Source organism: Anticarsia gemmatalis, chromosome 5, assembly GCF_050436995.1.
Source record: "Anticarsia gemmatalis isolate Benzon Research Colony breed Stoneville strain chromosome 5, ilAntGemm2 primary, whole genome shotgun sequence".
Lineage (NCBI taxonomy): Eukaryota > Metazoa > Arthropoda > Insecta > Lepidoptera > Erebidae > Anticarsia > Anticarsia gemmatalis.
This window is the reverse complement of record NC_134749.1, coordinates 6,315,658-6,342,055: the sequence shown is the minus strand read 5'-3', so window position 1 is coordinate 6,342,055 and position 26,398 is coordinate 6,315,658. Positions and strand designations below refer to the sequence as shown.

Here is a 26,398-nt window from a genome sequence, read left to right as displayed (position 1 = left end):
TTCCTATTTATCTCTAAAACGCTCTCAAAATATACTCGAAAGGATTATACCTATAAAAACATGATCTGCGCTTATCAACTAATATCGAAGCAATTATAAGACAAATGACAGATTTTAGATGCTAGATGCTCGGATTAATTAATTATTGGTATTAATCATTAACGCAATCACGGCAAGATAAAATATCTTGTGGACTATATATAAGCGTTTCGATAATTTATTAGGCATTTACTGCATGTTGTATTCAACTGTTATATACGGTGGCAGTGTGTATTATATAACGAAAGACATTATAATTTAAATAGCTTTACAATGTGTATACAATTTTTATACAGATGTTGTACAAATAAAGTGGTTCAGCCTTATTGTATTAACGAACGAGTGAGAACTTTGAGACGTAATGCGGCTGCGAGGTGGAAAATTAAGGAGAGAGACTGTCATGTCGGACATTTGGTGTTACAAGCCATGTTACAGGAACCTGATTTGATCAATCAGGTAAGAGAGTGAAATAATTCGCAATCATCTCACATTTTTTATCAAAAGTGACTTTATACACTAATAATATCTTTGGACTACTGCTTGCCGTAGAATGATAGGACATATATCAATACATATGGCAATGTGTAATCTGACGAATAAAAATTAACTACTAAACAACCAATTTATTTAATAAATAATTGCTAGGCAGTTACCGTAGTATTACTAACGATATATGAAGGAAGAATTAACGTTAGAAAGTTATTTTTCATATTGTTCAGTTCTAAGCAGAGAATGAGATTACGGTAGTTTTCATCACTGCTCAAATTAATAACTAGTCATATTAATCAGATACATATTAAGCATATAGTTCTCAAATATTTACTCTTAGTTCCAACCATAGATTGAGTTCAATAAAAAAAATATGATTAGATACTGGGTATTGCGTGAAATTAAAAGTAAAATGTAGTGCTATACTTCTCCCCTAAGAAACAATCAATCCCTCTGTCAATTATCTAAACTAGTTCAGCAGCTGAGCTTTAAAAGCATAACTAACATGCAGTTTTTTTTAATAATTCTTATACAAACATAACATCCCGTCTGTTAGACAGGTATAGACAGACAGATATGATAAACACCCACGTTTCGCGATTAACATATTTTAATGTCAGTCGCAAAATAATAGGGGGCTGAGCTTTTTATGTCTATTTGTATCAGTATTAGTTTGAAAAATGTATTTTTATATACTCGTACATAAACTGCGACATGTCGAGGTAAAATTGTGTTGTAGTTAGTCTGTAATTATGTTTAATGTTCGTGTCATTAGCTTTGCTCGTTAGTATACAATGTAACTAACTGAACTAAACTACATTTCAACGTTTAGTATTAGTGCGAATAATATTTAAATTCACGTACTTACTTTATTGTATCAAAGTTAATACTTTAAAATTTGTTCGGACAATGATCTTTATTTAGATTATCCTAATGGTATCCAGGGGGCTGTCACGTATCTCAGCTGACGACTATATGAAAGCAACAATGCTGTACATTGATTGCTCCCTTTGATTATAGTGATAAACATGATACGTCAAAGCAGCAATGTAGTGAATAGGTACTGTCAATTTGACGTACACTAGTTGTCAACTGAGATAAGTGATACGCATGAAGGTGAAATCTATTTAAAATAACAAAATGAATAAAAAAAATATTGGGCACACATGAATATGAGAAGATATGTTAACTTGTACGACTGAAACATCCATAACTGTAAGGTTTATAGAACAAAATTTTGAATTCGCTTGAACCGGTTAACTTCACACGAATGTGTAAACAGATATTATGTACTGGGGTAGCAACAACTGGAGTTATTAGATAACCAATAACATTATGCATAGAAGTATAGAAGTTGAACAGCTAACCTCCGGTGTCTGAGGTACATTTAGCGGTAGTTTATCTATTCAATAGCGTTAAAACTCATATTAAAAAAACGCTATTGAATAGATAAACTACCGCTAAATGTACCTCAGAGACCGGCTATAAGACGACTAAGATTCTCTCTCTCTCTCTCTATCATTATAGCCCGGATAATGACTCCAATACAAAATACTTATCTACTGGTGTAACAGCTGCAAGTATAAAAAATTCAAACCGGTACGTGCGACATAAAATTTTAAACCAAGTTTAATAAGGCAAAGGAAAATGGTGTAAAAAGTAAAGAATACGTATTCACGTACATTCAACGCTACAAGCCTTTGAAAGTGAGAAAACTATTCATTAATTATGTCCTCCTGGCCGATATTCTGTTGCTGTCGGCCAGTTCATCGAAACCAGCCAAATGTGCAGTCTTTGTCTCTCACTCTCATAGCCCGGTGTGACGGCTAAACAGACACGACCAGTGAAGGATTAGTCACAGGACCTACGGCTTTACGAGCTCTCTGAGGCACGGAGGTCTATGACCTCAAATTCCAAAATCCGGACAATTTCTGATAAATTCTTAAAAGAAAACTCAGAAAATACGTTTGGGCCCTACCCAACATTCGAACCCGGAACCCGAGACCTGTTGCGTGGCATAGACTCGTTTACACTATTGACCGCCCCACACAAGCAGTCATTATTTGAATTCGTAGTTTTTTAAGCTTTTCTTTTTCGTCCTTGTCCTTAGTTTTTCTTTGTAGCTGCTACTACTATGAAACGAAATATCGTTATTGCCATATTTTTAGATGTAGGCCCGCACAGCAAGTTGCGCTCACAGATTATCAAATGGTCAGTGGGTTATGCAACCATTAGCGCGGACATAACGTAGATGGGCGCTGTGGTATTTGAGCTAAACTTGTCCTTGCGAAAGAACGGAAGAAGTATTTTTTGTGCATCAATTAAGATAACTGCCTTTAAAACACTACAAACTCATTTCATATTCAGATTGACCACTAATCATACTAACTATACCAATTTTAGAACTAAAGTCACAAACTTTCATGGATCCTAAGCAACAATTCCAAAGATTTATTTAGGTACCTACTTCTCTTTTGACACAAAAATCATATCGCATAATTTACGTAATCAAATATAATATATCGTGACGGTGATGATGAGGTAATTAGCTAATAATTAAAAGTGAAGCACATGACATCTACAACTTTAAATAATTATAATCACATAGTAATATAAAGTGATTACGTTATCACAATTACAGCTGTAGACTTAAAACGTCATAATGCATTTTATAGATTGATGGTGCGACTGGGGAACAAGAAACTAATCTGTCGGTGGCCACTCGAACAGCGAAGCTAGCCAGTGCTATGGTGAAATATGGCTTGAAACCCGGTGACTCGGTACTTCTACTAGGCAAGAGTCATCTGGATATTTGTATCCCGTATTTCGCTTGTCATGTTGGGGGTTACGCGATGTGTTCGGTTGATACTAGTGGAGCAGGTCAGTGTCTTTTAACGTCAACTATTTCTGTACAGGAGCTAGTTTTACGAGTAGAATATTGTATTTAGTACGAACATTTGCTTATCTTTCTAATAGCCTTCTGCGAGCGAGGAAATTACCAGATACACATTCATTCAGAATTGCTCAAAAATAATCGTGTTGGTTTCCTTTCTACAGGTGATCTGCACAAAATATGGCCATACGTTCAACCGAAGATGATATTCTGCCAAAAGTCTGACGAATCAATAATAAGAGAAACGATCGCAACAAACGGTGAAAAGTGTGAGCTAGTTATATTTGACGACAAAGAAAACGATCTCGAAGCGTTTATCAAGAAACATGGCGGCACCGACGTTAACTACAGGTGACGTGTTATCTATAATCACTTCTAATAAAGCAATAATTAGATTATCGGAATAAAGGCCTGTGTCGATATAAGCCGTATCCGCTACCGTGATTTTTGGCTTTCGATAGTGGTATCTAAAGAATTGTTTAATTCCATTTATGTTTGTTAAATATTATGATTATGATTGACACAATCCGCAAGTGTTCATTCACACGTAAATGCTGATTACGTCAACTGCTTTTAGTAGACATTACAATGAATGAAATCATTGATTAGCGGAATAATTAGCTGACGTTTAATAAAGCTTTTTAGAGGAAATCATGAGTTTTAGCTGCTAGTAGTAAATACATCTTCTTAAAATGAAAATATGTGTGACATTTCAGGCCGGCAGTATTCGACCAGTCTAAAATCACAGCATGGTTGATGTTGACTAGTGGAACTACAGGTTTACCAAAAGTAGCCATCATTCCTTTTGATACTTTGCTCAATGGACTTATTTGTTGGTGGTAAGTACCATTTCTTTATCATGCTAAAAGGTGACAAGATGCATGCATATTTTTCCTGACAGAGCGTTTGCACATAGCCCCCATTCAAGTACTGCTCTAGTCCGAAAAAAGGTATATGAGGAATCTTGCCTTCATATGCATGTTATCTGTTTCCCGATTCTCTTTCACTATCTTCTACCGAAAGACGACAAGGTAGCTAGTAACAAAAGTTTGTATGAAAAGCTGAATAGCGCTTCTAAAAACCAGTTTTCAGTACAATAAAAATGTCAAATTCACAACAAAAAATCGCGATACCGATAAGTTTGAGGTAAAACTATAAATAAATAGTAGAAAGCAATTTCAGATAAAATCGGTATTTTAATAACGATAGCTTTATCTTAGATGTGTAAAAAACCCGTCTTGATATTATCTTCAATCAATTCATTACATGCTGATGCTTGTCACGAAGTTTGCAACGAAAGCTAACACGTTTCAAAACTAGCTGCAAGTTCTCGCAACATCTCTTATCGGCAAATCAATAATCCCAGATGGAGTTAGAACATTATACTGTAGCAAACGCATACCCAAAGTAAATAGTTTATTATGAATGTTGAACTAAACCCATTATATCTATGAGTTTCTCGTATAGAATCTCTCACACGCTGTTTAATTGTTTAATGGATGAATTCACGATAGATTTACTTTTTGTTTCACGTTTTTATTTGTTTTTCTATTGTTAAATGACTATATCCATAATATAGCCAGTAACAAAATAAATAAACTAAAGTCAATATTTTTTAAGCTGTAAGGTATCGATAGACTATGCTCTCTACTTTCGAGTGTTATTAGGTACTAACCTAATAAATTATTAAAACTAATTTTAGTGAGCGTTTTACATAGAGAGAATAAAATAATAGATTTGAAATAAATACTAATTAATTTTAAATGGCGACGGCATCGTAGCGATTAGGCACTTCTTTATTAATTAAGTTAAGTTTTCCATTTTTTTTAAATATTATAACTAGAGTCTCATTCCACAGGACACCGTTCCCAAAGAAAATAAATATAACAATGGTCGTGGCGACTTTACAATGGATGTCAGCGTTAATATTTTATATATCTGGTCCACTAAAAGTGTATACAAGGCTTCAGTCATCCGCACCGCCATCGCCGCAAGCACTTATCGGCGCAATTAACAAATACAAGGTAATTATTACTAGAACAATGTCGCCTATATCCTTTTTTTATCTGAGTGATAAATTGTAAAAAAAAATATTAAACATGTATGTTTTTTTTGTTCGTGATCCAGAAATTACAGTAATACATTGGGTCGAAAACGCACATGACGTCACTATGTCGTATATTTTATAGTATAGAGTCATCAGCCTCCACTGCGTAACTAAATATTGCTTTTTAAAGGAAAAATACGTGTTTAAAGATTTACTTCTGACTGACAAAAATCAGAATTTCTGTGGTTACTACGCAAATATTTTGGACATTTAAGTATTATTTACTGTTTCTACAATACTAAAACAGTTGCATAATATTTCAGCCCTGTGCGACCTCCTTCACTCCATATTTATTAGGTCGGTTTCTTGTAGCGGCAGAAAACGTTTGTGACTTATCGTGCTTCAAATTCATTATTATTGGCGGCAGTGCTATAGAGAAACCATTACTGGATAGATTTAGGGTAAGTATTAACTCATATTTCCTACTACCTACTTACACTGTGAAAAAACGGAAACGTTTTATTTCGCCTAAGCTGCGAGTACAAGCATCTAATAATTTTCCGAAAATATTTAAGATCGAATATTATGTTTTACAGCTAATAATTTCATATTAAACGAATTTACACAATCGCATGATCGGAATAAATTATTCTATGAATGCCGAATAACCTAAATACACATTCGTAAACAGCAAACATATGAACTAAACCGACTATGTTATCATTTTAGACAAAGTGCAGTGCACAAATAACCGTAGTGTATGGAATGACAGAGCTCTTGGTACCAGTGTTTGAGTACAACGACCAGACTCCCTTCGGAGCTTCCGGCAAACCTTTCCATGACAGATACGACTACAGGGTATGTAAATTTGATCAATATATTACATTCTTATCGTATAGTTAGTGGTCAACCTAGTGTCAAAGTTGTTCAGGCCGCCCGACGCCCGACTGTTATCTTAATTGACAACAACCGGGACCGACTTTTTACGTGCCTTCCGAAGCACGGAGACGCCAAGTTCAAATACCACTATGCGGTCACCCATCTATGGAATGACCGCGCCAGCGGTTGTTTAACCCACAGATCGTTTACCGACCGGTGAGCGCAGCTGGCTATAGGCATCTCAAATATATTGCATATTACTTCATAAGGTTTACTATCTTCTCACGCTGACTTCGGTCAAGCGTATAAATAATATTACAATGTACTTATGCACATTGCACAGCGATGCTGACGTGCAACTAGATTTTTCTATGAGATATGTAACCGACGCGACGCCGCGGCGCCGACGCGACGGTACGTTCGGACGACGTATGAGACTGTTTTAATATATGATGAAAGGAAAATTTTTGGTAACACCTGATTAATTGCATTAATGTTATTGCAGATAGTAGACGATAACGGTCAAATCGTGGATAAACCTAATCAGACAGGCGAATTATGGATCAAAGGAAATGATTTCTTTAAGGTAAGAATCAGCTTTAATCATCACATTAAAATTCAATATCCCATATAAGATTATCAAATCACTCATTCATAAAAGTCAAACAAATTCCTATACAAATATGAGTTATAGTAAATTTATGTCAATGTTTAATAAACGGAACTAAAATCATTTCACATTAGTTCCATAAAAACATCGTAAGCATTCATGAACCGTATGTCTACAAATTACAAATAAAGAGTTAATAAAAATATTATTATCTTATTTTAGGGTTATAGAAACAATCCAGAGGAGACTAAGCTTTTGTTAACGGACGACGGATGGGTGATGACAGGAGATATATTTTACAGGGACGACCAGGATTATTACTTCTTTGTGGAGCGCAAGAAACTGGTTATTAAGCAATACACGTCTCTGGTAATAACAATTTTCATTTCTTTTTGTAATATTATTTTATTTTTATAAAAATGTTACTGAATCAGTTGACCAATCTTTTACAACTATAAATTTTATATTTTTTATGGGATACCGATCAGCGTCCCTAGCGTATTTCGCCAGAACTATTTTCTTCAAGTCATTTCAAATGTCAAATGTAAGTTAAACGATAGGAAGACTGTAGCGCACTATAGGTTTCTAATCGATTCTTACCTAAAACAATAACGTCACTGTTATTGTTATATTATAATACTATGACAAATTTGCTACTTGCCGTGTAGTAGTTATATTTAGTCTGATATAATATTCGGATAAAAAAATATCCATTTTCATGTAAAACGTGATCACCGCTGAAACAAAATACGTAAAATTATACGAATTCTTTGAATCAGCTCAGCAGATAAATTAATTTGGTGTTCTCAAGAATCTTAAGAATGCTTTATTAAGCTTTTATACTGAAAATATTTTCGATATGAAAAGATAAAACAACATTATAAGTAGCTGTCATTAATATGTACCTTAAATATTATATTACTACTGCACAATTCTTAAGCTGGTACAATTTGTTGCCACCACGGCACCTTTCGGCATACTGTTTCGAACTTCACACTGACCAAATAGTTATCTAGTCACAAATATTTATTTATTGGACTTATTGTAACAAATATTTGTCTGTAAATAGTATTTTTTAAAGTTCACACAAAACTAGAACAATGTGATATGAAACTAAGAGATTTTTGATAACGCAGTAATGTCGTAAAGGATATTTAAGGCTCCTTTCTATTCAACCTGGACAGTGGAAATCAAAACGACAACAACTAACGTACTTATATATTTCTTGTAGATCTTCCCATTGGAAGTGGAGGAGGTGCTGAAACGTCACCCGAAGGTGTCTGAAGTATGTGTGGTGAACCTGCCCGATCCTGAATGTATTGAGCTCGCTGTAGCTGCCGTCCAGTTGGCAGAGAATGAAAAAGTTGAGGCAAAAGAACTCTACGAAATTATTGACCGTATGTATAATTTTTATTTCGCATAGATTACTCATATTCTACCCTTAAACCATAGACCATAGACCATGCAATGTTATGTATAATCTTTGGTCATAAGTGAGAGTGAATAACAGTTTCCGTAGATAAAAAATCACCGAGTCTTGTTACCGATTTTGATGGAGTACTAATTAAGAACATGATTCTAGCAACATGACTTATTGTAACGTGTTTTTGCTTAATTTCTTTTGAGTAAAAATGCACATAAAAAGACAAAGTGAATAATCCAGTAGTTTGTCAATCACGGGATGAAGGCTCGGTCAAACGTCGTACATATGAACTTCGTATTCGCCGTCACACGTGGAGCCATCCATCTCCGTTCATGTGACTGCACGTGGAAAATTTATTGCCAACGAGAAGGTTCCTCGTCTAACGTACTAAACTAAACAGCTAACTTATATTGTTTACAGAAAACATCCTTTTAGGAAGACAATTGAAAATTGCTTTCTTCTTCGTGGAATCATTCCCTGTCACGCCGTCTGGCAAACTTCATAGAGCAAAAGTGAAGGAAATAGCCGCCGCGACCAAGTCTGAGGTGTTCAAGCGAACTGTGTGAATCGATGTACGATCTATTTTGATAATAAATCTGATATTAGCTGTATTTATAAGTATGTTATTGTCAGTCGTGTGAATGTTTGTACCAGTTTGGGACCCACCATTTAGTTAATGTTGTCACCAAACATTATCACTTAAAATTTATTTATTTAAAAGTTTTTTAATTGTGAACGTGTAATAAATTATTGTGTAAGATAAATTAATGTAATTTAATAAACGTGTAAACAAAATAATAGCTTTATTTATTATTAATTACACCATCATGGCTTAATTTATTTTCCAATTTTCCTTATTTTTCAAATACCTTCATTTTCAAATTTCCGATAAATACGTTTAAAGAGAGATTGCAAAATATATTTGATCAGCAGTAATTACTTAGTTAAGGAAAAACAATTTCAAAACCAATGACGACCACCTTTGTTTTGCGCAACAACATTCTATAAAAATATGAAAAATTGCAAAATACAAATCAGAACAAACATAAATTAAAAAAAAAAAGAGCAAACATAAATAAGCTTATAAATACTATTTTGTCTGAAAAATTTAAAAGGAGACATGAGTGTTCAGTCTCTGGCTTACTACGGTGAAACATTTTGTATAAAAACATTGCAAGTGTAAGGCGCTAATAATTGCAAATAAAATTGAAAATTAATTATATGTAAAAAACAATTAAAAGTGGCGAGCATTTTCACTCGTTTCCATACTCATTCTTTCTATTCGAACTGCATCCAGTGATAACTTCATTAACCGATTCGAGACTAGTTACTTTTTGCTTTGTATTATTCTTGATTTAAAACCAATGCAATAGAATAAAATTATAGCATTATTTCTAGTAAACTGAAACGCCTATAAATTGAAGTAGTACTACGATTTTAAAATGTTAATGTAATAAAAAATCTTAGGTACTTACATTTTTTTATGGACAGGCGCTACTAGTCAATGTAAAAAGAGAAATACGAAATTAAAAAAGAGAAAAGTGGGCTTTCGTCAGGCTCACTTTCATATACAAATATTTACTAAAATGGTAAACTTAACATAACATAATACAGTTTTAGCACCTAATTTTCACAATCTATTAGGTCCCCATGACGTTTTAGCAACAGCAAAATTTGCATCTCGGACTCCCCTACAAATAGGACCATTTTTAAACGAAACAATGTTTACAATATTCAAAAACCATTGCGGAACATTCCAGCTTTACAATAATTGTTTATTTGCAAAGCTGAACTATTCCGCTATAGTTTTTGACGTGACCTGTCATCCAGACGCACACGATGTTATTAAAAACCTTTCCGATATTCAAGCCTCACCACACAGCGCACTGAGGTTTACTGGCACTGGTTTTAACATCAGAAACATATACACATATGAAGGTAAATCTTTATTTACTACTAGCGGACTGGCCCGATTTCGTCCAGGTATAGTATAATTTTACCTCGTTGATTCCATTCCCGAGGGAATTCTGATCCCATCAATCCCATTCAAACCTCATCTCGACAATTACAAACATGTTAAAAAAAGAATTATACAATTCGGTTAAGTTGTTCAAAAGTTATGCGCGTACATACATTTACGTAATTATTTTTTTTTTTTTTATATAGATTTGAATAAAATTCGATGATTTAAGGACAGTTATTTATAATTTGTGTATTACGATATAGGCTGTTCTTTAGTCCGGAAAAGGGAGGTAAAACGAAGATGAATAATAAGTATTGCATTTGCGAATAGAGTACACTAGTTTAACAAGTAATATTTGGTACATTAACTATGAACAAGTAATAATATTTCCCGTACAAAAAATTATGATATCCCGTCAAAAACATCAATGATTTACCTTTATATGCATTTATAGCCTCCGGCGAAACAACAACCTATTATTTTTACATAATATCATTTACAGATTTAAAAACAAAAATACGCGTTCATTAAAAACCTAAAAGGCTAAAAAATAATTTATTGGAATCGAGGAGTCCAAATATTTGGGTATAAAATCCGCATTCGTGGTAGATTTTGTGGGCTTTTTTTCAATAGTTAGTCGAATATTTACATAGAGAATTCGAATGATATTCCGCTACATACGTTTTAAGTTTATAAATTCACAGACTATTTTCGAAGGGAATTACTTTTTATTCGAAGTCAACAATCATAATTAGGGACATAATTATAAATGATACTGAGATTTTTTTATTGATTGTTTAATTCTTTATTTTTCTTTAGTTCTTTTCACAAAAGCTGCAAACTAAGTATACTCAAATTAGCAATGTGCGTATTATAATCGAGTTGCTATTACTTTTATTTTGAGGCTTTCATGTCTTAGTTCAAGAAACATGTAACGTCTAATTTACTACTAAGTATGTATCAGTTCTGATTGCATGACGTAAACGATCTTAATCCAAATCGTGTACAGTTGATCCGTTTAATATTCTATCCGAGATATTCTCTGGTAAACAGGTAAAGGGGAATTCAATTTATATAAGTGGTTTAATATTAACTAGATAGTTACTCTGTTAACTAGTTTGATAGCGTTCAAAGATGTATAATGAAACTACCCTCTCTATCACACTGCGGGCGCCGTTATACTTAAACGGTTTGCTTTGTCCAAACTCGAAATTGAATCAAGTTTGTTCTGACCGTTCATTAAAACTTAAACATAATTTCATATTGAGTTGTGGGCAAACTGTGCTATGTTCAATAAACAGAACAACGTAAAACTTTGTTGAACCTGGCTTAAGATAACAAGAAGAGGCGAAACTCATTAAAGTTTTATGTTCGATGGTAGCGCCGCCGCGCATCCGCCGCCGTTGATCTTTCCCCGCCACTTTCGGTGCTAATTATTGCTAATAGCTGAATACTACACTGTTAATGAGACACATCGAGCGCTACTGAATCATTAATCTATGACCTCAGCAAAATATGCTCAAGTTTACTCAATATAGTTCTGCAAAACACAAAGTAACTACGTATCGAAATTGAATATTCGAATCCTAATCAAATTTGCCTGAACTCTGACTGGTTATTTACCTAAACCTATAAAGATAAGCAATTGGCGCCAGACTGATTGCAATAAACAAGTTGATGATGATTGGATTGTTTTGATTTAAGTCTTAAGTAAAGTAAATGAGGACTTGCAAAAAAAAAAACAGTGGCTTTGAAATTCAAAGATCTAGAAGGAGAAATAAGTCGTCTGTTCTTCTTACAAATATTACCCCCTTCCACACGTACTGATCATTTGAATTGCGATAAGGTTTTAAATTTATTACGGAACGGACCCAAATTTGCCGGCAACCTTAATCGGCGTGGCGGCGTTACCGTCATCTATAATCTTATATATCATCGAAAAAGCTGGATTTTCACGTTCCAATGAAGAGTTATGGATCCCTCTGAAAGTTATGATGTTCAACCATAAGTGCACGATACACTTATAACATTTATTTAAGTTTTATACACGTCATTGACACGCATGTCATAAATATTGAGGATAACTGTAAATTCGATCCGAATCTCAATATTTTTGATAAGCTTATCTTAGTCATTAAAATATGGAATATAGAGGAAAATAATAAAAGGTTTTAACAAACCATAGTCACAAAAACTAGTAGAAAAACTGCTTATTTATAAGTACCGTAAAACGGGGTGAATAGAATTCGCGGGGTGAATAGAAAAAAAATCAGGAAAGTTTTCAAGCCCAATGTTTGAGTACTCCTCGTTTAAGAATTTTGTTTAAATTTGAAATGATTACACGTCGATATTACTTCTCTGCGGTGTCATAATTGTTTAAATGTTTAAATTGATATTTATACCCAAAAAATTGCTTCAAAGTCAACCGTCCTCGAATGCCTTAATGGTCCATACATTTTTTTCAAAACTTTGGATTTAAAGTGGAATTTCTTTTCTAATGAGTTGTTTGGAGTGTTTATCTCTTTAGGTGTATATTTATCTATAAAGATACAATATTGTTAACTGAAAAAACGTTTTAAAACACAATTTTTCCCTTCACCCCTTTGGTCGTTTCGATTCACCCCTATCGCTGGGTGAATAGAAATTGACCATTTTTTTAATGAAATATCGTAAAATTGTGCATATTTTTGGACAAATATAGTTTTAACTCTTTCTTCATGGCGCCGGACATGATATAAAACAACCTGACAATAAAAATAACAAGTTATTCGCTACAAATTTTTAGGACAAAGTTGAAAATTGTTTCTATTCACCCCGTTTTACGGTACAACAAGTTGTCTGAACAAATCACTGTGTTACTATAACTACAATCGGTAGACGATCGACGGGAGTGCACTTTAATTTAGTAAAATATGTAGTTGTTATCTGTACATTGTCTGATTATCATACAACGCAAATTAAGCCATTCCACTGAAAATGAATATTCATCTAAAATAATTTAACACAAATCAGGCATTAATCTGTTAGTTTCCCAAAATATTACGCAACAACAAAATTAAATCGTGAAATTATCGAATTACGGAGGAGCGCGGGCATCGCTTCGCGGGCACCGTTTTGTAATTAAAAACAGACTATTTCAACCAATTAACTTATTGCTTTGTTTAATGTCGAAACGAAAACTTTACTTAAAACGAAAAACCAATTTAGCTTTTACCGCATTATTTATAATGGCTTTATTTTACTCGCCCCATAGACTAAAATCCCCGCATGACACTTGACGGACGGGAAACAAAAAATGGCCGGCTAAATCCATATTCTTGTTTTTATTGCCCTTTTTGTATTTCCTTTTGTTTGTCTCTCATATCCATCGCTAATACAATGAACAAAAAACAAAAACGCGACCTAATTTATTTATTTTGTTATCATATAATAACATTGCACAAATTAAGTACAGTATATTTGTGTAATTGTTTAATCTTTTAACGCAATCATGACAAGATAAAGTGTACCTACTTATTAAAAGATACATATATAAATGTTTTGATGGTAAGCATTTATTTCAAACACATACCTGTAAAAGACGTTGCTGTTAAAGCAATTTTATTCTTCACTTTCATACTCGTTTAGTTGGCAATGTGTAATATGTGTGTAAACAATATGGTTGAGAAGTACTGTATTTACGAACGAGTGAGAACGTTGAGACAGAATGCAGCTGCGAGGTGGAATGTTAAAGAAGAGGACTGTCATGTTGGCCATTTGGTGCTACAAGCCATGCTGCAGGAACCAGAATTAATCAATCAAGTAAGAAGCGATCCCAGAAAGTAATCATACTTGATCGTAGATAATTTACCTGTTAGTGTATCCTATCAAAAATTATTTAGCAGAGACCACCCGCGACTGCGTCTGATGGACTTTAGATTTTTCCCGATTTTTTCAATATTTCTTTATTTCTGTTCGTTAACTAATCGTAGAGAAGAGTTGTGACGCCTATTCAGCTCAAAAATATCCTTTTATTTCGAACCGGAAGTTTCGGAGATAAGCGCGCCCAAACAAATAATCAAACTCTACCGTTTTTTATTATTAGTATATTTAATATTTAGTATAAATATGTATCGTTAAATTTAGTGGGAATTTGATACATGACTTCTTATAATGTTACTTACCCCGTTCTACCTATTTCGCAATTCGTATAAATATACACAACCAATACAGGTTGTATTGAGATAGAGTATTTTTTCAATTGGCTATTACGCGGAAACGAAAAACCTTACAAGATGAGTCATAAGAAATCTTACGAACCAACATATATTTGATAAAATTGTATAAATAGTTACCAATTTATTTATTTTTGAATAACGCTCTGTACATGTCACTTGACTCTATAATCGTATATTTTTGGCTTGAATACGAAAAAACGATCTAATCGTCAAACAAACAACAGTGATTTTCATACATTTATGGCGATCTATTTAAACTCTGTACATAATTATAATGTCTATCGCGTTTACAGTTTGCATTTGTACCTAGTCGCTTTTTAATAAAATGATTTAAGAATATATTTATTGTTAATAATGGCTTAGACGTATTACTCAAAAGTATAAAGCTAACTCAAAGTGTATAATTGCTAAATCTTAAGACTCGTCAAAGTTTCAACTTGTCTAGTTAGTTTAAATTGCAATAATTATAACTTGTTTCGAATAAATATTCAGTTACAAGTTATTCACGTTTTGTTACGTTATTCTTAGAACGTTAAAATATTTTTATAATTTAGCTGTACATTTTAAACCTGTCACGGTAGACAAGGGCTCCTCTCTCGAGATAGAATATCATAATCTCGAGAGATTTGTAATCGTATTTTGTTTAAAAATATACAGATGGAAGCTACAGCCTATTTTTAGGATAAGCCTGTGTATAAAAATATTATATAAGTGATGGGTTAAGTCTATGGCAGATGGGATGACAAAACAATAATATATTATGTCAGAAAAATACTTAAAAGAAGATTTTACTCACTACGTTTTACCTCCGGATTGGCTCTCGTGTATTTTCTGTGATATAAAAGTCCTTCTTGGAAAAAATCTACGCCGCTGCCTGTTTCCATATAAATCGGATCAGCAGATTAGCCATAAAAGTGTTACATACACACATGAGATAACTTTGCATTCATAATGTTAGTTTAATATGAAAAGTATGACCGAATCCTTTATTTTACAAGTCAAGTCTATTACTTTACATTTATTTTTGTTAGAATAAATTGTGCGACATACAAATTTTAAAAGAAATGTAATAAGACAAAAGCCACTACACCATATTGGTATAAAACGAAATAACTTCGTGAAAAATACGTGTTCACGTACATACTTTAACGCTCCCGAGTCTCTCCAAGTGGGAAAACTATTTGTTCATTTGACCTAGTACTACTTGAGGTTCACGTAAATAAAATATTTTATCAACCAGATTTCTTTGTATGATAATGAAAACTGGTTCCTTATTTGTGACTAATACTGTTTTATGTAGTGCCTCCGTGGCGCAGTGGTTTAGGTGGCCACGCCCCTGCCGTTGCGTCGGGAGGTCGTGGGTTCGATTCCCACACGGGAAAATTATTTGTCCGATCAACAAATAATTGTTTCGGGTCTGGTTGTATGGCTGTGTGTTTGTAAAAGTCTCCACCACATAATAGCAATTGTGTTTAAAAAAAGAAAAGACTGCAGAAAAGTTACTAAGACTATAGAAGTTCTCACGATTTACGTAAAACATTCGATTATTAAGACCTACCTATACTATAGGTAGCAACTTATACCGTATTGGTTAAATAAAGGCGTAGCGTTCGTTCTGTTACAAATGCGAAAAGAAATAGATATTCTCACAGCTGGAAGACGCCTGTTCCGAACGTCTGAGACGCGGACATTTTAAGAAATTGTTTTATAGAACATTGGTCAATTCCGAGCATTGAAAACCACTACCTAGAGTTTAATACAATATTGATTCTCTACCACTTGATTAAAAACAAAAAATGCTGAACACAAAATCATAACCTGCTTTTATTAAGCTTTGAAAAGTGTTAAAGCTAAATCAAATTAAGACTTTCGTGTCTTTTCAGTATTCAAATTATACAACAATTAGCTGACCCGGCAAACGTTGTTTTGCCATATAGATAAAAAAAAATGTTTCACTTAGGGATATGAAAAATTGATGTTAGCCGATTCTCAGACCTACTGAATAGGCATATAAAATTTGGTAAGAATCGGTAAAGCCGTTTCGGAGGAGTACGATAACTAACATTGTGACATGGAAATTTCATATATAAGATTTATTTTTTCCGTAGTGATCTTAAAGTAAAGAAGTAACAAACGCTTATTATTACTTGTTTTGTATGTGACAGTAGACATAATAGTAATACCGTGTCGCACAGAAACTAAGATCATCTGCAGACGTTATGGACAGGACAATATGTTATATAAAGTACCTATATACGATTTGTTGTAAAGCTAATACTAAGAAGTAAGAACCTTTTTATACATAGGTATACTAAGTTAAGTAGGTATTGTAAGCGTACTACTAGGTTTTACCTGTACCTCTGTTGCCATGGAAAGATTAATCGTACTAAACCGTATCGTATATCGAGATTATAACTATGAATATTTTGTTAAAAAATCATGCTGTAGATTTTACGTGAAACAAACATACGTGGATCCTCATAAACTTTTACTTCAATCAGTATAATATACGTCACTTTTTCTAACATTCTCGTCTTTAATTGTGCAAATACAAGTGATTGCCTTTATAAAAATTTCGTATTGTATAGATTGATGGTGCGACCGACGAAAAAGAAACAAATCTGTCAGTGGCGACAAGAACAGCACGACTTGCGAGCGCTATGGTGAACTATGGCTTGAAGCCAGGAGACTCTGTAATCGTAATGGGCAGAAATCACCTGGACTTGAGCATCCCATACTTCGCTTGTCATGTTGGAGGGTACGGCATGTGTGCAGTCGATCCTTCTAATGCAGGTAAAACACATTTGCATAGTCTCATATGTTACACAGAAAAAGACGCGTAAAAGAATATGTTTCTGTTCTCGTACTTTTAAATAAGCGAAGTTAAACCTCCAATGATGTTTGTTACAAAATGTTCTGTATAAAAATAAAGTACAAAAAATGCCCTTAAAGAAACCAAACGTAATAAGTAGTATGTTTTACAGGTGAGCTGAAAAAATTATGGCCATACGTTCATCCGAAGATGATATTTTGTCAGAAATCCGCCGAAGAAAAAGTTAGAGAAGCGTTCGAAGTGAACGGTGAAAAATGTGAAGTAGTTATGTTTGACGATGAAAACACCGATCTAGAGGCTTTTATCAAACGATATGGCGGCAGTGAGGTTGATTACAGGTAAAGTATTGATTGAATCGCCTACACAACATTTATTTTAGGTTTTTGAGACAAAGTTTTGATCTCATTACAAACTTTTATCAGTTTAATATCTTATTTCAATCGCTTTTGTTATAAAACGCTCACTGATCGCAATCATCGTTTGCTGAAAATGATTACTGTGGTCGAACGTATTCTTATACACAGTTTATATTAAAAGAAAATTTAATTTTCAAAAATCAGTTTCCCAGAGATGACATATTTCGTGCGCTTAATTGAGAATGCATGAATTATACACCAGGTTGAACGTGGGCACGTTTGTGAGAGACACTATCTACGTAAACGCCTATTTGAAATATGTGTGACGTTTTAGGCCGGCTGTGTTCGACCAGTCTAAAACTACGGCGTGGCTAATATTAACTAGCGGGACAACTGGCCTGCCAAAGGTGGCAATTATACCGTTTGAAACCTTGCTCAATGCTCTCATTCGTTGGTGGTAAGTATTCACAAGCTTTCATAATAACAGTACACTTCGGTTAGTCTGAAAATGTATCAACTAAAATGTTAATAATACCTTAACTAGAAATTCAGTAGGCAATATTATTATCGCAATTTGTTAAACCAAACTAAAATTGATTCAACATTTTCGTTAAAACAATAATGATAGGCGTGTGAAAACAGCAAAATGGTAAATAATAAATTGAAATCAAAATCCGGGGCTTACCGGCCCGAGTAGCCGATTAGTTTAGACGTGCTGGATTATAGCGGTCGCTAACATTACCAAATAAATTATTAATTTGTGTTACAACTATGTACTACGGACAAGACTGAACACATAAATAAAACCTGTCTTTACGTTGGAAACAATACAGATGTGAGTTCAACGTAGCATTTCGGAACCAATAACGTAGATGCAAAACAATGTTTCTATCTCCCTGTCTCTTTGGCTTTAATAGAATACCAAATAGCTGAACGGATATAGTCTATATCTGCAATGTCTACAGAATGCATTCCGTTGGTCGCAATATGCACTTTGTTTCACCGCTTCTACCTCAAAGGCTGACAGAACGTATCGATACGAGTGTATCGTATCAAAACACTCGAACAATTCAGTTTACATGTTCGTGAATATACTTTAGTGGTTAGTATCAATATCGTCAATCAATCCATTACATGTTGCAGCTTGTTTGAAACTTTGCAACTAAAGCAAACATGTTTGAAAACTCGCGGTACGTTTAGTTAGTGCTTAACGCTTGTATCGGAAAATCAATAGTAGTTCCAGATAGTAGGTGTTCATTATATACAACATTAATTTGTTATTGTTCCATTATGCATTAGCCAGTAAAATTCGATTAACTTGCGAAATACAAAGCAGGCTAGAAAATTAATGTTCTTTCTCTTACTAACAAATTTAATATTGTATTTAATTCTACTTTCTCACGTATACAATATACGAAATTACTCGTAGGTACCTACTATAAACAGTCGCTTTGATTAACATAATTTATCATAACATTCATATTACATAAATACAACAGTCGTAAAATAATTGGTACCTACAATAGGTTTAATTAGCTATATGTAACTAAGCAAATGTGACAAGGGTTAAACCTAATATAGACACTAAAGTAATAAACTACAATCTTCTCAGGTCACCAGTCCCTGAAAGAATAGAAATGACATTGGCCATGGCGACTTTACAATGGATGTCGGCGTTATTATACTTCATATCCGGTCCCCTTAAAGCCTACACTAGGCTTCAGTCATCAGCTCCGCCGTCACCGCAGGGACTCATTAGCCTTATCAACAAATACAAGGTAATCAACTACTATAAGGACTTTAACCGATAACATTACAAAATAAACAATCTCTGATTCACATAATGATAAGCATGATTTCTAACTTAACCCACTTATACTAAAACAGTTTGACAATATTTCAGCCTTCCGCGACGGCCTGGACTCCATATTTATTAGGTCGATTTCTTGTAGCGGCAGAAAACGTTTGTGACTTATCGTGTTTCAAATACATTGTTATTGGCGGCAGTGCTATAGAAAAACCATTACTGGACAGATTTAGAGTGAGTATAATAACTAACATAATCCTTACGAGCTTTGTTTAAAAAATACTTTTCTCTTTCCTACTAAGTTTCATACGAACTCACCCTAAATCTTCAGAGGAAAGATATCTAGCGAACGAATCACAATTAAGTCGAAATACGTTTATAGTTGAGAAAACAAATGCTTAAACTGGGCAGAGCGGCTGCATTTAGTGCAACTATCGCTATTTGTTCATGTAAAAATATTGCCTTGCAAAATTTCCACTTGATTTACTTAAGAATTCAAACTTTGAATGTTTTATTTTATTGCTACTTTGAATATGTAAGTATATCATCTATTTATTCAGCTCTATACATAGTGAAGTACGTACAACAATGTGGTTTTTAAAGTATACCGAACATCCTATTAAAAAACGATGCTCAAAATCTCTTAATTGTATATTTGTATGATTGTTTTAGAAAAAATGCGACGCACACATAAGCCTGGTTTATGGAATGACAGAGCTTTTGGTTCCTGTTTTTGAATTTGATCATAACACTCCGTACGGTGCGTCTGGTAAACCATTCTTTGGCAGATACGAATACAGAGTACGTCACAATCTTTTTTTTACATTTTGCAAATTACTATTTTTTGGGACACTATTGATTACATGAATCTTATTGCAGTTGGTGGACAATGACGGTAAGATTGTGGATAAACCTAATCAGACTGGCGAATTATGGATTAAAGGGAACGATTTCTTCAAGGTAATATAATGAACATATATCTTCATGCATTAAAATTAAAGGAAAAGTCCTTTATAATAATAAAGATCCATTTCATGAGCACGTGTAATTATAACTTTGTAAATAATTTAAATCCCATAAACACAATCCCTTAAAAGGTAGCCTGGTAAGCTCATGGGTTAGGGTGATAACAACGGCATTACTACCTACATATACATTAGTTTCGTGTTTAAAATCTTAAAAGGTTTAAAAAAAAGACAAAAATATTGCTATAGTTATAATTTTGTATGGAAAAAGACTCAACTACATACTTGTACCTATTTATCGATGTATTCTTTAAGAATTTAGCTTTTACCGCCACATCGCCAGTTCACTCAAGCTTACAAAATCTCATTAATTTAAAGAATGATACCTTTTAAGGCCTTTTACTTTAGTTTTATGAAAGAAAAGTGATCGTAATCTGATTTTATTGCACCCAAATATAAAACTGTCGAAGGGCAATGGTTTATATAATGAAACAAATGAAGTCAGACAATTTATTGTATTTTAGGGTTATAGGAACAATCCAGAGGAGACTAACATGATATTGACAGACGATGGATGGTTCAGAACAGGAGACATGTTTTACAAGGACGACGAAGATTATTACTTCTTCGTGGAGCGAAAGAGACTTTTAATTAAGCACTACGGGTTTCTGGTAACTACATCTATTTCGTACTATTTTCAAGTTTTCATATTCAAAGCAGCATTTATACATCCCTTTTTAAATATTTCGCACCTGTACCATATAAGGTTCAATCAACCTTGCCTAGCCTTGTCACCATAGTGTATCAATTGGTACCTCAACTATTATTTTATAACAATTCCTGTAAAATGTAAGGCGCGGAATCAGTGAGCGTAAACATAGCTAGACTTATTTCCCTCACGCTCTGATTCATCCTACTGGAGCACTGAACACTGAGCACTGAGCAGTGCCTCGACTTGATATGACAAAAGAAAACAAAATCTTATTTCGCAAGAAAAATCAAATCTTCTAAGTCCTCGCTGTCTGCAGTTCGACAACTTACCGTTTGTTACAAGACTTCTATCTACTTAATTTACCTCGCTTTTTGTTATATTTCGTAGAATTTTATTTACCACGAGCTAGTATTTAACTTTCAGAAGCAAAAGGAGTCATACTACCACTTTACTTAACTACAGTCAAACGTTAAACAAATATCTATCTATAATATGTATTTTAAATATCTCCAGCAGTTAAATTCATGCGGTATTTTTAATAATCTAGAAATATATTTTTCGAACAAAAAAGTAGAAAAAATAAACGTGCATAGTAGCGACGGCTGAAACGATATTATTTTTAAAGTATCGCAATTACATTGATCGCTGCAATAACTTTGATAAATATTTCTGTGGTCGAGGTTGTTTGGCACGCCTATTGATCAATAAAGTTTCTGACATATTTACGGCTTAATGACGTTTTATCGATGATGTATTGCTTTCTTATAGAAACGTGTTGGAGTAATATTTATTTGCTGGTGTTATTATTTAGTTAAGCATTCAATTTGCCATATTCTCTTACTGAGAACGTATTAACTAATAAAGTCTTTTAGTTTAAAATCGATGTCTAACTTTCAAAAATGTCTCGATATTAATCCGAGCTGCGAATAATAATCTAAGCAGCGTCATTTACTAGTTATTATGGATAGTAGTATTAAAAAAATATAAACTTGAAGCATGTTTTCTTATAGATGTCTCCATTGCAAATGGAGGAGGTACTGAAACGTCACCCAAGTGTAGCCGAAGCTTGCGTGGTGAACATGCCCGAACCAAACTGTATGGAGCTTCCTGTGGCTGCCATCCTGAGAAGAAATGGTGATAAGATTGACCCCCAAGATCTTTTTGATCTAATTAATAGTAAGTGTTTTAAGATTCTTAGCTAATAAGCATAACACGTAAGACGTGTAGTGCGTGATGCACGCAACTGGCGGCCATGTTGTATTTATAACGAGATGTATGTATGTGGAATAAGTGAAATATATGTATGTGTTGAGATCGTAAGTTGTATTTCGCAGTAAGCGCTACTCGTCTTTTCGAAATATGTTTTGCAGTTATTATTTTATTATTATTTAATTCGATGGATGGACATTCTATAAAGCTCAGGGGTTTTTAAGTTCACTTTGTTAACCGACCAACGACATATTGCTTAAGTGCCTGTAGGGAATAATGGTTTCCACAATGTGAATTGCCTAACAATAATAGTTGTTTAGGACACACGGAGCGTCATTATTCAGGGCTATAACTACACCCTACGAGTAGCGGTGTTGGAGAAAATAAAAATATTCGCGTCCTTTATCGTCCATTACGTTAGCTTAACTGCCTCACTATAACTGCGGTGAAATTCTGCTTAGTTTGTGCATTCCTTGCGTTTTTAATGGGTTTCAGGAAAATTGTGTAATTCGCTGGTGGTTAAAAATACTTTTACAGTTTCTTTAACATGTTTTAATAATTTCCAGAGTAATATTATGCATTTGATAAGCGGTTATTTCTGGAAACCATATTTTCTTGTAAAATATAACACGAATCGCTTTAAGGATGACTAGATAATATACTATTACAGCTAGATGAAATACACATTTTCATAATAAAAAGTAAACATACGTAAAATATAAACAAATAAATGTCTACCTTTGTGTAAGTAATGTTTAAAAAAATATTGTCTATTGGTATGACATCATTTCATAGCGTAGTTTTAGACGTATATAGAATGGTTTTATCTGTGAATCATGCGATTATTAATAATTAGAACTATTATCAATTAATCCATACTTATTTAGTAATCTATTTATAACTGGTTTTAAATGACTACAGCAATATGATTGTTGATGAAAACATAGTCGAAGTAAGCTGATTAAGTATATTGTATTAGTGGTATTTTTAAAAAACACTTATAGCTGTTGGTCTTTAAATTATCTTTAATTACTTTTCTCTTTTTACTAAACTTAACTCATCGTAGGAAAATCAAAGCACATTAAAACATTATTAAGTTAAGTAAAAGTAATAACGAGCTATGGTTTCATGTGATGATTTAAGAAAACTCATATAGCATGTCATAATTACTCTCGTAACAGTTGGTCCGTGTATTGCGCCTGTAATAATATTCATTTGTGAAATAAACGTACGACTGCGGCCTGCGACCGAAATTCGTTTTGAGCGACCAAATCGAGAGCGAAATATAAAATGTTTGCTTGTTACCAACACGGTCACTTCATACGTTGAATGAAATTTAGATATTACAAAAACACTGAGTGTTCCGTTCTACGAAATGAAAATATCTGTTTTTAGTAAATTAGCGTAGCAAAAGCTCGGCGAGTGTGGTTTGCGCTATGTTTGTACCCAACTGCGATTTACGTGGAAATAAATACGGTTTTATTTCAACGGGATCTAAAGTTAGAAATATTTTATGTACCTGAACCAGCAAAAACCACCAGAATTAACCAATTCTATGTAACAGAAGTGTTAGCGATATTTTAAAACTATAACATATAACAGATGGGTAGAGTAAGCATCAGGTTATTAAATTAACACCAACGTGTTAACAACTGCACCATGTTTCGAAATAACCTATTAATTTAATGAATTTCATTTGTCTCCTAAAATAATGTGTTTAAAAATAATCGGTATATATTATTCTGGTCGTGTGTCAATCAACGTGTGAAGGCTCGGTCAAAGCTCGATGTATCCACGTCGCGCTCACTTCGTATTCACCGTCACAGGTGGCACGATCTATCTCCGTTCACGGCTGCTCGTTGTACATTTATTACGTATTTTCGCCTAAATGAACAACACTGAACACCAAACTTATTGTTTTCAGACAACATCACTTTAGGAAGAAATCTGAGCACTGGTTTCTTCTTCGTCGACTCGTTCCCCGTTACCCCCTCTGGCAAACTTCATCGAGCTAAAGTGAAGGAAATGGCCGCCGCTACTTCGTGGAATGTGTTCAAGCGAACCATATAAATTGATGTACGATCTATTTATATTCAATCTGATATTATGTAAAATAAGTGTTATCCACCGTATTCGATTAAGTTTTATGTCATTCAAAATGTAAGTGGTTTAATCCCAAAATGTAATTTCTAAGCAAAAATTATTATCATAGTAGGTACTATCTGTAAATAATCGTAGGTGTGTAATTATTTCTAATAACAGTATGTTACGATTCAAGGTCGATAGTAATTGAATATAATAAATTAGGTTACTAAATTGTTTCAACATCGTCTTACTAACGAAAATAGATATAAGTTTAGATTAAATGTGATTAGTTTAATAAATCATTGTGATAAGATAGCTTATAAGACTAATAAAAGTAATAAATATGAAACTTTAATCAAACTATCTTTATTTTTTCCTTAGATCGTAGCGATTTGAAATATTTCCCCATGAAGAAACCATATTTATTTTCTAATAAAAATAAATGAGCTGGAAAATTCCCATGAGGGATTTGGGTCATAATGTTCGCTGAGCAATCATGTGAAAATGTAAACCATCACTAGCCACGTAATTTATATGAAACATTGAATGCACTAGAAAGATACATAAGTACATCTCACGATGTTCTTTATCAAGAAAAATGCCCAATACCGCATTAACACTACGGAGGTCGTTTGGAATTAAACTAAAGGCACATCAACACCGTAGTAACTACTTAAAAAAATATTGCATGAAATATTTGAATATACACTTACACTCTGAGTCAAAAATACTAGTTCAACATCGTTACAGGTCTCTTAAAAAATCTAGTGAATATGTTACTGTAAAAGCCCGAACGGTGGTAAATCCTAAGATTTTCCGGTATAACCTAAGATTTACCAACTCGCAATGGTAAAAGTCCGAACAATTCTTTTATTTCGAACTTTTATCTATATTCACTTGATGATGTCGAGATGTCGCCGGAGCCCCGTTTCGCGGGGCTCCTCCTTCTGGGTGGTTAAAAAAAATAACCATGAAGGCTAAGGTGAGAGCTTCGCTTCTTTCGCTCCCACCTTAGCCTAACCTATCCATGTCGCTTTGCCCAAAACTCCTTCTTTATAACTATGTCACAGTATATAATTATACCGTGAAATAGCTATAAACATAGTTATGAAGGAGGATTTTTTTATATATCGTAACATAGTTTTTAAACTCTGGCTTGTTCGGACTTTTACCATTGAGAGTTGGTAAATCTTAGGTTATACCGGAAAATCTTAGGATTTACCACAGTAGGCTTTTACAGTAACAAATATATCAATATCTTCTTAAGATTCTTGATAAATATCTTGAGAATTTCGCCAATAAACTATTTCAAAGCAACATCACCTCAGAGATTTCATAAACAGTAAATCTTTGCAGCGTTTTCCGTTACTATATTTTCTCTAAAATCCGTACTCTCTCGTATTCGAAAGTGATATCCATAAACGGAAGTTACTCCGACCGAAATACTAGTAGCATCAAACTTTGAATTCACATTGATTGAACGACCGACTCTGCTGGTTCTACATGACCTATCCTAGTTTCAGCGCACTTTACTATTGAATCTCACCCGTATATAATTTGAAATTTCTATCTTCAATCATATGACATTACTTTTCGTTAACAAACCAATAGATTTTTTATAAAACTAACTGACTCGCGCAACTTCGCTTGTGTCACGTAAGAGGGAATGGGTCAAAATTTTGGGTCATTTTTTACTGGTACTCTACCGCTATTGGTTGAAGCGTGATAATATTATAGTCTATAGCCTTTCTCGATAAATGTGCTATCTAACACTGAAATAATTTTTCAGATCGGACCAGTAGTTCCTGAGATTAGCGCGTTCAAACAAACAAACTCTTCAGTTTCATAATATTAGTATAGATGACTCGTTT

At 33.7% G+C, this 26,398-nt stretch overlaps 2 protein-coding genes across 2 annotated transcripts; both read left to right on the top strand.

The window, feature by feature from the left end:
- The first annotated feature begins 243 nt into the window (after nucleotides 1-243).
- LOC142973343 (luciferin 4-monooxygenase-like) lies at nucleotides 244-9,134 on the top strand. The gene is made up of 11 exons (XM_076114995.1): nucleotides 244-495; nucleotides 3,204-3,408; nucleotides 3,586-3,772; nucleotides 4,138-4,260; nucleotides 5,280-5,445; nucleotides 5,792-5,929; nucleotides 6,198-6,326; nucleotides 6,853-6,933; nucleotides 7,180-7,326; nucleotides 8,189-8,354; nucleotides 8,801-9,134. The coding sequence occupies exons 1-11, from the start codon at nucleotides 313-315 to the stop codon at nucleotides 8,944-8,946; spliced, it is 1,671 nt and encodes a 556-aa protein (XP_075971110.1). The 5' UTR covers nucleotides 244-312; the 3' UTR covers nucleotides 8,947-9,134.
- A 4,786-nt stretch (nucleotides 9,135-13,920) lies between these two features.
- Nucleotides 13,921-24,857, top strand: LOC142973342 (luciferin 4-monooxygenase-like). Its single transcript, XM_076114994.1, has 11 exons — nucleotides 13,921-14,144; nucleotides 17,149-17,353; nucleotides 17,545-17,731; nucleotides 18,084-18,206; nucleotides 19,362-19,527; nucleotides 19,653-19,790; nucleotides 20,229-20,357; nucleotides 20,436-20,516; nucleotides 21,046-21,192; nucleotides 22,244-22,409; nucleotides 24,367-24,857. The coding sequence occupies exons 1-11, from the start codon at nucleotides 13,977-13,979 to the stop codon at nucleotides 24,510-24,512; spliced, it is 1,656 nt and encodes a 551-aa protein (XP_075971109.1). The 5' UTR covers nucleotides 13,921-13,976; the 3' UTR covers nucleotides 24,513-24,857.
- The last annotated feature ends 1,541 nt before the right edge of the window (nucleotides 24,858-26,398 follow it).

Coding starts and splice junctions, on each gene's coding strand:
- LOC142973343 (XM_076114995.1), top strand. CDS start 313: ATGTGTATACAATTTTTATACAGATGTTGTACAAATAAAGTGGTTCAG. Junction 3,773..4,137: donor GGCACCGACGTTAACTACAG/GTGACGTGTTAT, acceptor GTGACATTTCAG/GCCGGCAGTATTCGACCAGT. Junction 6,934..7,179: donor AAGGAAATGATTTCTTTAAG/GTAAGAATCAGC, acceptor ATCTTATTTTAG/GGTTATAGAAACAATCCAGA.
- LOC142973342 (XM_076114994.1), top strand. CDS start 13,977: ATGTGTAATATGTGTGTAAACAATATGGTTGAGAAGTACTGTATTTAC. Junction 14,145..17,148: donor AACCAGAATTAATCAATCAA/GTAAGAAGCGAT, acceptor CGTATTGTATAG/ATTGATGGTGCGACCGACGA. Junction 20,517..21,045: donor AAGGGAACGATTTCTTCAAG/GTAATATAATGA, acceptor ATTGTATTTTAG/GGTTATAGGAACAATCCAGA.